The following is a 13,619-nucleotide window of genomic DNA, read 5'->3' on the forward strand; positions in this document are numbered from 1 at the left end:
TAGAACACTGTTAGTTCTCTTTGGAACAGGCAGCGACATTTTTGTGCTCAGGCTGTTTCTCAGAGAGCTTGTGAGAGTCTCCTGTCTCCACAACAAAAAATCAGAACTAGTCATTTTTAAAGTAATTGCATGGTTGCAGCCATACGCTCTCCCCCCTCTTTGGTGAGTATCATTCATTTAGGACTGGCGTAATTCCCCTCCTAAATTGGAGGTTTGCATATGTAATTATATCAAATGATGTGTTTGTTTATATCTCCAAACCACATTCAAAAGCTCGCCTATGATTTATCTTTGAAATTCAATTTCTTCATGTCAGTCCCCAATTTACTGTGCCCAATGGGTCTATAGTTACATGTGTGATGTACACGCCTCTCTCCTGCAGAGATTACACAATGGGGTTGCCTTCCACGGTGATGAATCAGAAGAGCTGAAGAGAGGGGGTGCTCTGTTTCTATTTTAAGGCCCAGCTACGTTAAACTACAACCGTTGACCATTTTGATGAATTCCTCTGGACTGTGAGGATGGCTCAGTGCAGTCCTTTCTGACTATGAGAAACGGTGCTGCTAAGGACCATGGCTCATCCAAATGTGTACCTTTTAAGAGAAGAGAGATTTTGCCACTTCTTGCTGTATGTGGTCCTGTCTTGATAACAGGGATTATTTCTCAGTACAAGTAACTACCAGTTGTGGCTTTGACCTAAAAGTGTTCTGTTCATTATTTTTATGTTCCTGACTCCCCAGGGCCAAACCTGATTGCTTCATTCATTCCAGCCCCTCTTCATGCCTGATTCCTAAAGTAACTTATCCATCCATTCCTTCATTTTTAAGTGTCTGTCTTCTCCAAACATGAGAGGCTTGTTAAACTCTAAAAGGCAGAGCTTATGATTTTTAAACAGCTTTACTGACATGTAATTTACATGCAATGACATTTACCCATTTAAAGTATACAAGTCAGTGGTTTTGAGAATACTTTGGGAACTGTGCAACCATCACCGTAACCTGTCATGGTAGAGCATTTTCCTAACCCCCAGAAGAAACCTTGTACACTCTAACAGTGTTCCCTGTCCCCCACCCCACCTCATCGGATTTCCTACTGATTTTCACTTTTGACTTAGATTTTCTTTTACCTGCCTCTTACCTTATATTTGTGAGAATAGAGATGAGATAATGGAAACACAGAGCACTAAAGCCTACAGAGGTTTTCCTGCCTTTCTTCCAGGAACAGAAGCTGCTTGGCTGTCTCAGAGCTCCAGGTTTACTGTTGTGTATACTTTAGACTTTTCAGGAAGCCCATCTCCTTCTCTGTCAACCAATAAATAGGTGAAAAACACATCCTCCTGCTGGCAGGCAGATGACAGGAGAGCCACACTGCTCTCTCAGTTCCACATATGCATTGTGCAAATAAGTGGCTTTCCTTAAAAAAAAAAAATCACCCTAAGAACAATCAGGAGAGGAAGCTGACCTCTTCCCCGTGCATAGCACATCACAACGGGCTGTGGCTGAAATGACACAAGTGTCCTCAGGGGAACAGAGGGCAAAGGGCTCCTGGTCTTTTGTGCCTGGAAGAGCAGCAGGCAACCAGCACTGCCAAGGCTGACAGCCCTTTCATCCATTTATAGCCTCCATATAACAAGTGTTTCTCATTCCCATTGTGACCTCTAACAGAGGATGCCCCCTGAGGAGGTAGTGAGGTTCCTGAAAGCCTCCTTTCCCTTTCCGAGAAGACACTTACTTCTCACTCGGAAAGAGCCTTCGTGACATATGACCTTGTCGGATAGGATGGTCTGAAAATGAAGGCATCACATTTGTGTGTTAGACCCCCGCTGGTCTGACCACATCGACCCTTAGTCAATACAAATCAGAGAGCTGTGCCCCCTTTATTCCTCCTTTATCACCTCACCCACCAGTGCACTCTCACACCATCTCCGCCTCCCTCTGGTTCACCCCTTACCCCCTGCGCACACTGATTCAGATGCTAAAGCATTTCAGTATATTTCATTTTGGGATGTGGCTTGGCAGAAAAATTAATGTCAATAAAAATTCATAGTGAGATTCAACAAAGGATAGTGAAATTGTGTAGAGCCATCTTTTAGAATTAGAGAATCATCTCAGGCATCATCCCAAGAGACGTGGACACAGTAAAGGAGGGATAGAGTGGGGCACAGAATCTGAGTTTTTTAATTTCTCAGAAGGTTCTGATAGGCAGCTAGGGAAGAGAAGTTACTGATTCTCCCATTTAAAACTTTTGATATCAGTCTTCTCTCCATAATCTTGGACATTAGCTCATCTTTGTATCCCAAGAGTGCCCAGCACTGTGTCATTCACATGGAGGCACTCAGTAAGTGGTTTCAAATGAATACTAAAGGCCTACACCCCCAGTCCACCTACAAATACTCTCTCTACACACAAAACAATACCTTTCTGGGGCACCTGGGTGGCTCAGCTGGTTGAGCGTCCAACTTTGGCTCAAGTCATGATCTCACAGTTCGTGGGTTCAAGCCCCATGGTGGGCTCTGTGCTGACAGCTCAGAGCCTGGAGGCTGCTTCGGATTCTGTGTCTCCCTCTTTCTCTGCCCCTCCACTGCTTGCACTCTGTCTCCTTCTGTCTCTCTCTCTCTCTCTCTCTCTCAAAATAAAACATTAAAAAATTAAAAAAACAAAACAAAACAATTCCTTCCTAAACAAACACATTCTGTGTCAGCAGCAAAACTGAAGATTAGTATATAAGTAATCTCTTCCACAGCAACTTTTGTTAACTGATTATTAATGAAATTCCTATTCTTTGTTTTAGATCAGGGGTAGGTGGGCACCAGGGCTTCAGAATAAAAAGGGAGACCCTTCTCATGAAGGAACTCTGTCCACTTGTCTAGTGGGAAACACACACGCATGCACACACACACATGCACACACACACACACACACACACATACACACACACACACACACAGGTGAGCAATGGATTATAGCATGGAACAAAGAACAATGATGGAGGAACATACTGGTTGTGTTGGGGCATAGCAAATGGGCACCTAACCCTGGAAGACAGGTCATCTCTCTAACATCTGAGCTAAATTGGAAAAAACTAGAGGTGAAGCAGTGGGGTGGGACATGCTCTAGAAAGAATTTATGGAAAGCCCGCTCATCAGGGCCGTGCAAACACAGGTTTCCCTCCCATGAGGAGTGTGGACAGATGAGAGTAAAGGGGAGTGGGGCCATTTTGTAAAGAGCCATGCCACCCCCAATGGGATTTTATTAGGAGGGTCCTTTAGCCTCCTGTGACCTCTCCTTAGCTTTCTCTAAAATCCACATGCACCCACCACCACATGTGTTAGAACAAAAGCTGGTGATTACAGCTTTATAGTGGAGGCTGAAGTCTAGGATTGTGATGCCTCCTGCTTTGGTTTTCTTCTTCAATATTACTTTGGCTATTTGGGGTCTTTTGTGGTTCCATACAAATTTTAGGATTGTTTGTTCTAGCTTTGAGAAGAATGCCAGTGCAATTTTGATTGGGATTGCATTGAATGTGTAGATTGCTTTGGGTAGTATTGACATTTTGACAATATTTATTCTTCCAATCCATGAGCATGGAATGCTTTTCCATTTCTTTGTGTCTTCTTCAGTTTCCTTCATAAGCTTTCTATAGTTGTCAGCATACAGATCTTTTACATCTTTGGTTAGGTTTATTCCTAGGTATTCTGTGGTTCTGGGTGCAATTGTAAATGGGATCAGTTTCTTTATTTCTCTTTCTGTTGCTTCATTTTTGATGTATAAAAATGCAACCGATGTCTCTACATTGATTTTGTACCCTGTGACTTTGATGTGGTGTATATATACAATGGAATACTACTTGGCAATGAGAAAGAATGAAATCTTTCCATTTGCAGCAATGTGGATGGAACTGGAGGGTATTATGCTAAGTGAAATAAGTTAGTCAGAGAAAGACAGATACCATATGTTTTCACTCATATGTGGGTCTTGAGAAACTTAACAGAAGACCATGGGGGAAAGGTAGGGGGAAAAAGTTACAAATAGAGAGGGAGGGAGGCAAACCATAAGAGACTCTTAAATATAGAAAACAAACTGAGGCTTGATGGCGAGGGGGGAGGAGAGGGGGAAATGGGTGATGGGCATTGAGGAGGGCACTTGTTAGGATGAGCACTGGGTATTGTATGGAAGCCAATTTGACAATAAATTATATAAAAATAAATAAAAAAAAGTAATAGTAGCAAGGTTAAAAAAAAAAAAAAAAAGCTGGAGGTCATGAGCTCCTCAGCAGATCTTGGCAAAATGTCTTTTCCATACTTCACGTACCTCACCAGTGTTGGGAGTGACCTTTTCACGTGATTTTCTCTGCTCTTTTCTGTCCATTGGCTTAGGTCATGAAGCCAGCCCAATCCATAGTCTCTTGTCTTCAGGGACAGTGTAGAGTCAAGAAATGGAATATAAATTTGACCTCCTAATTGCCATTTGACAATAATAATAATAAAACCTGCAAAAGACAAATTGATGCAATAAGCTGGGCAGCCTTGAAGATTCTGTCTTCTCATTGCCTTTTCTTTGTCTTTATACTCAAAGGGCTGATTCATTTATGGGAAACTCCATTCGAAGGAAAGATACAGAGATATTTCCCATGTGGATCTTATTTTGTGTAAAGATTTAAACACATAAAACACAATGATAAAATTACGGTGTGAGGTCTTCCATATATAAGAGTTATTAAATTTGAAATAACTATGTGTACAAGGAGCTATTACAGAAGTAACCTTCTTTATCAAGTGTAACAAAAAATTATATAAGCATAAAAACGTTAAATAAGAAAGTGCTGTTTCACAGACTGATTCTAATCAGCATCAACAACCTATTAATGTTCAAGAACTCTGAAATCTTTAATGAGGTTCTTACTGTAGAATTTCAGTCATATGCAAATGAGTCATTGAAATTCCTCATTATCAGAAAAACAATGGTTCTTTAGTGAGTTTTTACATCCCCAGAGTGAGTACAGTACCTCACTGAGGTAAGCAGGGCCAGAACAAATTTTGCAGGTTTTCTTTGTGAATTTAATTTAGTTTTAAGAATAATTTGGAAACATCTCGATTGTCACTGGGGATTGGAGAGTTACTGTTCCCCATCATTTTTGCTTTTCCTTTAACTGAATTTGCTTCCCGTGCTCAGTAAGCTACTTGCCCCAGATATTTAAAAGTCAAATATTCTCATTTCTACGCAGGTCTGATTACAACAACTTCAAGGAAATTGGATCGAGAACAGCAGGCAGAACATTTTCTGGAGGTAAGTGCGTAGAGGGAACTGGCATTCATTAAAACTGACTTTCACTAAACTTCTTTAACCTTCAACATAAACTAGAACTTTAATACATTTGAACAGTGGATTCCAAAATGAAGAGGTCTCTGTTGGGCTGATTGGTTTTTGAATGTGGAGATTTGGGGTGCATCCCTCTGAACGCACTCATGAGTGCCAAGCAGGGGTGGCAGACTGGCCTTCTCCTAACTCTGAAAACAAGCGATGCACCAACATCTTTGCCTTGACTTCAGCCCCTTTGTCAGCCATCAGAAAGGAAAGTTCAGGAGCAAAGCCCCGTGAGCCTCCGGGGCCTCGGATGCGAAGAGAGAAAGAGCAAAAGTGCTGTGATCAGAGTGAAGTACATCATTTGTGAAGACACGAGTTGCTTTGCTCCTCGTTTCTTTTCTGGGGAGAGGGTTGAGGAGGGGAAGTCTGCTAGTTGATTCACTGCCCGAGACTACTGTTTCTGAAACCATAAAATGTACTCCTATAATTCATTAAGACAGAAACAGCAGCAATATAAACTGTAAGAGCATTATTTCTGGAGGGAAAAAAAAAAACGCCATAAGGCAAGAGATGAGAAAATAGATATGAAAGCGCTTCATGGAACATTCTTTCTATACATATCGAGTATTTTTATTGGGAAGCTTGAAGTCTGGGTAGTGTGTGGCACTGTGATTTAGGTGTGACGGTCTGGTACAGAATGGATGACAATGCTTGGAAGTTAGGGGTTTGTTAAGGTTTTAGCACAAATCTGTGCTTCTGAAATGATCTGTTAGTCCCTAAGAATCATTTACTGGAGTCCACAGATCCTACACACACACACACACACACACACACTCTCACACCTTTCTCTCCTGTTGTTTTCCTTTAAATCAGTTAACCAGCAATGATTTATTCAACAAGTACTGGACTAAGAATCGGTGCCTGTGGATGCTGGGACTGCCTTGCCATGATCATGATTAGCTTGAATGGATAAAAACTGTTTAATTGCGCTGGACCTCAGTTTCCCCTACTGTGAAGTGTGACAATTACTGTTCCGTATACCTCAAAGGATCGCTAGTGGGATCAGTCCTTATGTTTTATGCCAAAGCACTTTTATCTTAAAGCATTACACACAATAAAGGATTATTATGATGATCATCAGCTCTGTGATAATCCTTTTAAAACATTGCCATCATCTCATAAAGATGAAAGACTCCGGGCTGCCAAAAAATAATTATTATAATTCTTTTTTCAAAATCATACCACTGGGCTGCGGTTCGTTTCTGGTCCAGAATTAGAGAACATTTGCCAAAATAATAACACCTTATGTTGTATTTATGCGCTCCTTTTCTTTGCAACAGAGTCCAGGACTCCTGGGGAGGTTGTGTTCTCAGACAGTTGAACCCATTACCTCCCAGCAGGGAAAAAGAGGGCGTCTCATTAGCTGGGGCCTCTGCCCGAGATCACTTGCTGCCTTGTCCCTGAAAAGGCAGTGTCTTCAGGAAGATGTGGTGCAGAGTGTGACAGGAGGGAAAAGTGCTCTCCAGGCATCTGAATTTACTTCCCAGAAGAATCCTTAACAGTTGTGTATCCTTTACAGACCTACGTAAATACTGACCAAACATTTTCGTTCTTTAGATTAACACAGATGGATCCAGAACATCATTTCTCAGTACCTGGTATTAATCATCCTAGGGAGGCAGTGCAGCATAGCAGTTGGCAACCTCTTAGGGTCGTTGGGGAAAATAGGCGTATAGCATCCCATCTGGTATCTGCGCTAAGAAGGTGCTCAGTAAAGTGGAGCTGTAACCATTGTGGTTTTAGTTATTATCGTGTGGTGTCATGACACCTAAAACTCCTGAACATTGTTTCATCTCTACACTCCAGGATAGTAGCTCCAAGGCAGCTGACGTGCAGAAAGGAACCCCAGACCATAGCTACTTGATTTGGCCCAGGTCTCAGGGTCTGCCCTATGTGCTGGGGATACAGAGTAAACAGGAAGGGACGGGGGCACATAATAAATGAATAAAGGCTATAACTCCAAATACAAGCTTTCTGAGGCCACTCAAGGAGGGTCCCATGGTAGTGCCTGAAAGTGGGAGTGGGAGGCAACGTCTGGTTAGGAGAGCCTCTTGAGTAGGTGACATTTAGTGACAGGAAGCCAAGATTCTGTTCAAGGCCAGTATGAACACCTAGGCCGGTGTGATCAAGAGTTTAAAGATGGAGGTGGGTAAAGGTGATAGGAAATGGAAGTTGCAGAAAGCAAACAGGGCTGTAGGAAGGATTATGCATCTTTTCCTGAGCACAGTGGAAACACATTAGCTGGGAGTAATAAGATATGCTTGCCCGCATACCTACTCAGCTGAACAGAGATGGGCTGGGGCAGGGAGGTTCTGAGGGTGCTTCTGGAGGGATCCACATGAGAGATGATGATGTGTTTGGATGAAGGTTATTAAAAAATAACTAGAGAAGACGGAAACAAACGTAGGAACAAACTTTGACACCTCTCAAAGCAGACTGTCTCCACTCAGGTAACTGCAAAATGGGGTGGAAGGCAGGAAGCTTTTACAAAGTGAAGGATAAAGAACAAGGAAGAGAAAATTTAAAAATAACTGACTGGCAGGGGCCACATGGCCAACGTTGTTTGGGATAAGAAAGAACAAAGAAGTAAGGAGAGAGCCCAGCATTGGCTTGGCTTTTGGGGATCGAGTGGCTGGATATACTTGGATTCTGGTCAAGCAAAGCATTTACAGGGGGCACACAAGTTATCTAAATTTCAGTTTGCTGATGTGGCACCTTGAACAACAGTGGTTCCATCTTGGGCCCAGAAATTTATTTCAACCAGGGTGAAGGCAGTGGCTCAAAGCAGCAAACTGGCTTGTCTGAAGTTTCAGGGTGGAGATTTGAAAACTGTAGGTCAGCTGAACCATTTCAACTTGCCCTCAAGCACCCACCATTTCTCTGCCCATCACCCAGGATCCTCATCATTTGTGCCTTTTCTTTTAGTCACCGCTCCCGCTGAGGTTTTCAAACAAACACTAGATAATCTGTCTTCCTCTCTCTCCGTCTCTCTCTCTCTCTCTCTCTCTCTCTCTCTCTCTCTCTCTCTCATATGCACACTCTCCTGCTCTCGCTTTCTAAATTGTACAATTCTTGGTCACAGTATTTTTTATATTACTTTGCTGTGATGGTTTCAGTGACATTCATTTCTTTTTTCTGAATGGATCATGGAAAAGATATTGCTTTAACTCAGTCCTCCAAAAACTGAGTAAAATAACATCATTCAGAGTGCAGAATCGAGTTCTCTGCTGTACACAGATTTTTGTAACTGCTGATCCATTGTGTGAGTTGTAAGTGCTGGGTGTGGGTAATTAACCTCCTGGAGAGCCTTTAATTGCCAAGATAACCCTATGCTCCTCTTAAACTCATATTAACCTTCTGGCTCTATTTCATATCTCTCCTTCCCAATAAAATAAAATTGACTCTTCCTGAAAAGGACCCATTTAGAGGCCGACCTGGCAGGTACACTTCTGAATAGGTAACCAGGAGGACATTAGTGATTTGTTTCTAGTTTGCATTCCCCATGATAGAAGGGACTTTAATTGGATACTGCTGGTACTCTGCCTGTACATTGATTTAAGATGTTAGCTTGGCCATCTATAGGCTGTAAGGGTTTTTTGAGTCTGTAAGCATTCATCTTACATCTCTGACTATAAGAGGACAGTTGCCATGATCAGAATCCAAGGGATTTGCTAAAGAAACAAGACCAGCAAAGAACGGTAGAAAGATTCACAAGTGCAGCTTCCTCTTCTTTGGTGAATTCTCCATATTAGATCTTGCCTAATTTCAGGTCTGTTATGTGTAAACATTGGAGTGATCTTCTCTCCTGACCATAAAATATGGAATTTTTACCCCACTTGTTCAAAGGAATATACATTCCTTCATAGCCTTTTATGATTGTAACAGAGGTAGAAGGCTAATTCCAGCAAATAGGTGCAGAAAGTTGATAATGGATGCATAAACTAAACGGTGAATTAATGTTTTAGCTTAGTGGTTACGACTTTAGCCCTGATTACCTCATTATTAGAGAAGGCAGCTGCAAAAAGGAAGAAATGTACTAATTTCTCTTACGTTATAATCACTTATGTATATGACCTACTAGGTTTAAGCCCTTTGTGGGCGTGACATTTGATTTACCAAGATGGTGAATAGATGTAGTGTGGGAGAGCAGAGATGTTAAATTCAGGCAGGCCTGAGATTATAGTTTGGAACTGCTCACGAGGCTTAGACACCTTCTCCTCACGAGCAAAGTGGGGATAATAGTCCCTAACACAGGTGTGTGTTAGTCCCTAACTCTTCTTGGTATGAAGAGTTAATAAATGTCGGGTGGAAAGGCTCAGGACGCTGACTGTCAGAAAGCAATTGGTCCATAATTGTCAGTCCCAAGTACCTTACTTACTTCTCTCTGTATTCAGAGTATCTGGTCTAGCACCTGGGAAACAGGGAGCACTCAATAAATGCCCTATGAATGAATGATGATTACTCTAAGAGGCCTTTGTTTCACCCTGCATGAGGTGATGGACAGCAGTTTAGCACACGATGACGTCCATGGGCTTGGAGACAGAAACAATGGAACACGCTGTGTCTTCCCGTCTGCCTTACCAAGTTAACTTTGATCCCCCGTTTCCTTATCTGTAAAGCGGGGGTCAATGATCCCTACTTCTTCCGATGAACTACACAGAGGGCCTGGCACGCATAGACACTGCTGAACCATTGTCTGTCCCTCCCTCTTTCCCATCCCCTCCCTTCTCGCCTAGTCCTCAACAAACACCTTGTCAATTCCCTTTCTTTTTCAGTCCTGGCCCCAGTATTTTGAATAGCTTCTCACAGTTCAATTATTCTTAAAAGATATATCCACTTAAATAATCCTATAGTCCCAGCTTAATTATGTGTGAATCTTTATCTTGCTTGCTAAAAGAGTATTATTTTCCTCCCTTTTGATCTTAAAATGCTTCTCTGTTCAGGGCTGGATGGTTCTGATAAAAGTCTTCCAAAGAGAACAGAGAGCGTATTTTATTTGCAAATCAAAAAAGATGACAAGGCCCAGTCACCAGTATAAAGACACAGGATGGGAAATTACGTTGTGTGTGTGCATATAACTTGAAGTAGCCCAGAGAAGGCGGTGAGATTTTAGAGTGCAGTTGGTATTAATAACAAAAAAAAATTACAGACTGATACACTAGATCTATAGGAATGTAAATTATTTAGTACCTGTCCCTGTAGCATACTCATCCGTTGTCCTCTGTGAGGTACACCTCACGTGACCATTTTTTTCTTCCTGTTTGAAATTCTCATCCCTTTTTGTGGCTGTATCTTCTGAGAAAAAAAAAATCATGTTCTTTGCTAAGTTTTTGTAACATTTCCTCTTGCCTTAGGATGCAGATTGATTTTTTTGTCGGTGACTACACATCCTTACAGGTTTCTTCCTTTGGCAAGCTTCTGCTCTGGAGATGATGGCCATTTCTGGTGGTGAAGGATTGCAGGCCTGTTTCAACGCATTAAGCAGTCCGCAGTTGGGTAATTTACCTATGAGAGAAATGGAAGTTTCTCTCAGTAGGTCCTTCTTTCTGCCTCCTTCATGAAACTTTGCAGGAAGTACCGGGCGGCCCTTCAAAAAAGGTGGTGTGTCCAACCACGGACACAGCACCTGTAGGACACACTGGCCTCGGAGGGAGGGTTGGTTTCTTCTCGTAGCCACTTCGAAAAGTAATGAAAAGTCACTGGTTTCCTCCTGTCTGGCAAGCTTTATCCCATGCTTGTTCTGGGCCCAGCACTGGGCTAGGCACAGCTTCTGTTACTGGACCTCGCATGTTTTGCCCCCTGAGCAGTTTTTCTTCACCTTTCACACCGAGGTCACTAGAGTCTAACCTGCCGATTATTCGTGAGCTGCTGGCTTGGAATTAAGGGGCTGTTTTCCATTCGTATCATCCAGACACTTCTCCCGCCCGCATTCTACAGATGCAGAAACTGAGACAAAGGACGAGAGACCCAAGATCAAATAATCACTTCATGGTGGCGTCCAGTACATGCCTTCCTCGCTTTGTAGAACAGTGTGGCCCTAAACATCCATCAGCACATTGAAACGTGGCAAATCAAATCATCTTTTCCCACTCTTGTTTTATTTTTTAGAGTTTATTTGTTTATCTTGAGAGAGACAGTGATGGTGTGAGTGGGGGAGGGGCAGAGAGGGGAGTGGGGTGAGAGGAGAGAGTGAGAGAGAGAGAGAGAGAGAGAGAGAGGGAATCCAAGCAGGCTCCGTGCTGCCAGCGCAGAGCCCGATGTGAGGCTCGAACCCATGAACTGTGAGACCATGACCTGAGTTGAAACCAAGAGCCGGTCGCTCAACTGACTGTGCCACCCAGGCATCCCTCCCACTCTTGTTTCACACCAGATTTACCCAGGTGTCGGGTCAGCCCACCCTCAGGCATCAGCATTTTACAAGCATGAGAAGAGAAGGTTTTCTCTTCTGCTCTTCAGGTATCCATTGGCTCCTCCCTCAGCTGCTCCTCGGTGCCTGCGGAGCTCTGGACAGGGGCTGTCCCTGCGGGACACTGCCCCAAGCCCCACGACAAAGTCCGCCTGAGAGGATGCCGTGCCCGCACTGTGCGCACCAGCTTGGACTCCAGCAGAAAAAGAGACCGAGGGTTACAGGCTAAATTGCGTATGTTGAAAGTCATACATTGAAGTCCCAAACCCTGCCACCTCAGAATGTGACTGTATTTGGAGTCTTTAAACAGGAAATTAGTTTAAAATGAGGTCATTAGGGGAGGATCCAGTATGACTGGTGTCCTCATCAGGAAAGGAAATTTGGACACGGGCACATTCAGAGGGGAAATCATGTGAAGACGCAGGGAGAAGACAGCCATCTACAAGCTGAGGAGAGAGGCCTCATAAGAGACCAGCCCTGTCAGCACCTTGACCTCAAATCTCTAGCTTCCAGAACGGTGAGAAAATAAATTTCTGTTGTGTAAGCCGTTCAGCCTGTTGTCATTTGTTACAGCTGCCTGAACACCCTACTACAGCAGGCAGACTCCAGTTACTGGCCCACTCCTGCCCCTTTCTCCTCATACTGCCCCCTCACAAGCCTACTTGATTTACCGAGGCACTGGGGCAACTACAAACCCAGTATAGGAAGAAAAAGCCTCCACCTAACTATGGTTATCTCCACGTTCCACACTCCGTAACTACGATCACAAAGCAGCCCCAAGTGAAAATTCCTCACAGAGAGCTCCCTCACGGCATACATTGGTTTCTACCTGCTTCCCTGCCCTCAGGTACCTACCTTTCTGAGTGCCTGCTTACTCCACTGTCTGCAGTGAGGGTTTCTGGCCCATCTTTCCCAGAAATCCTGTCTCTTAGCTCAGGAACAGACGTGCCCCTTTCGATTTTGCTAAACCACCGTCGTTCTTATGTTTCAAATAATGCCCCAAGAGGGTGTAAGCAGGCTAGTCAGGGGTGGCCTTTGGCACTGCAACTCCAGTTAAATAAGGAGTACTGGTGGTGGCAGTGATGCTGATGGGTGGTAGTGTGCTGGGGGTAGTGGTCCTGGGGCGGTGGCGATGGTGGCGTGATGGCGGTCAAGGCGATGGTGATGGTGGTGGTGCGTGTGCATGTGGACTTGGTGCGGGAACACGTGCAGTTGAGGTGGGAGCAAGGGTTGCCATTCCAATTCCTGCGGGACAGTCCAGGTCGGTACCAGCCCTGAAGAACGATCTTACGTGAGATCTTCCCGGAAGTGTGAATTGCGTATATATCAATGTGTTTTCCCAGCTGACCAAAGAGTACATATTGAATGAGACACACACACATTTTTCAAAGCAAATATTAGTGCTCAGAGGTGGTTTGCTCAACATGGAAATTGTGGGCTAGCCCCACGACTGGTAATTGAGAGGCACAGCATGTATACGGGTGGGGGTGGAGAGGGGAAACGTGGCAGGTCTCACCTGCCCCTTCTGAAGAGGCTCAGCTGGTGACAAAATGGAAGCAGGCAAGTCCAGTTTCATCAGAAATTCTGATTTTTCCCAAAACAAAACAAGGAAAAACCCCCAAATCAGATTTATATGTCAAATCTCCCTATACAAAAGTTGACACCTCCATTTTATTTAACACCGTGTAAGGCAATGAGCTCCTGGTTTACAACATTTGATATAAGGGAGGATTTCTTTTCTTACTGCCTCATAATTTGTAATCCTCTCACAAAAGAGTAAATAATTCACATATATTGTAGAATGCAGTTTGTGTCTTATCCTCTCTTTGCTCCACATTTTTTTTTCACAA

At 43.5% G+C, this 13,619-nt stretch overlaps 1 protein-coding gene across 5 annotated transcripts in view; it reads left to right on the plus strand.

The window, feature by feature from the left end:
• The window catches only part of FAT3 (FAT atypical cadherin 3), a 667,592-nt gene that overhangs the window by 473,303 nt on the left and 180,670 nt on the right, over window positions 1-13,619 (plus strand). For all 5 annotated transcript variants that reach the window (XM_027040010.2, XM_027040011.2, XM_027040013.2 and 2 more), the window contains exon 4: window positions 5,224-5,285. In XM_027040010.2, coding sequence (XP_026895811.1) covers window positions 5,224-5,285 — 62 coding nt within the window. The remainder of the gene's footprint in view (window positions 1-5,223; window positions 5,286-13,619) is intronic.

The sequence above is a fragment of the Acinonyx jubatus genome, chromosome D1 (assembly GCF_027475565.1).
Source record: "Acinonyx jubatus isolate Ajub_Pintada_27869175 chromosome D1, VMU_Ajub_asm_v1.0, whole genome shotgun sequence".
Taxonomy (NCBI): Eukaryota; Metazoa; Chordata; class Mammalia; order Carnivora; family Felidae; genus Acinonyx; species Acinonyx jubatus.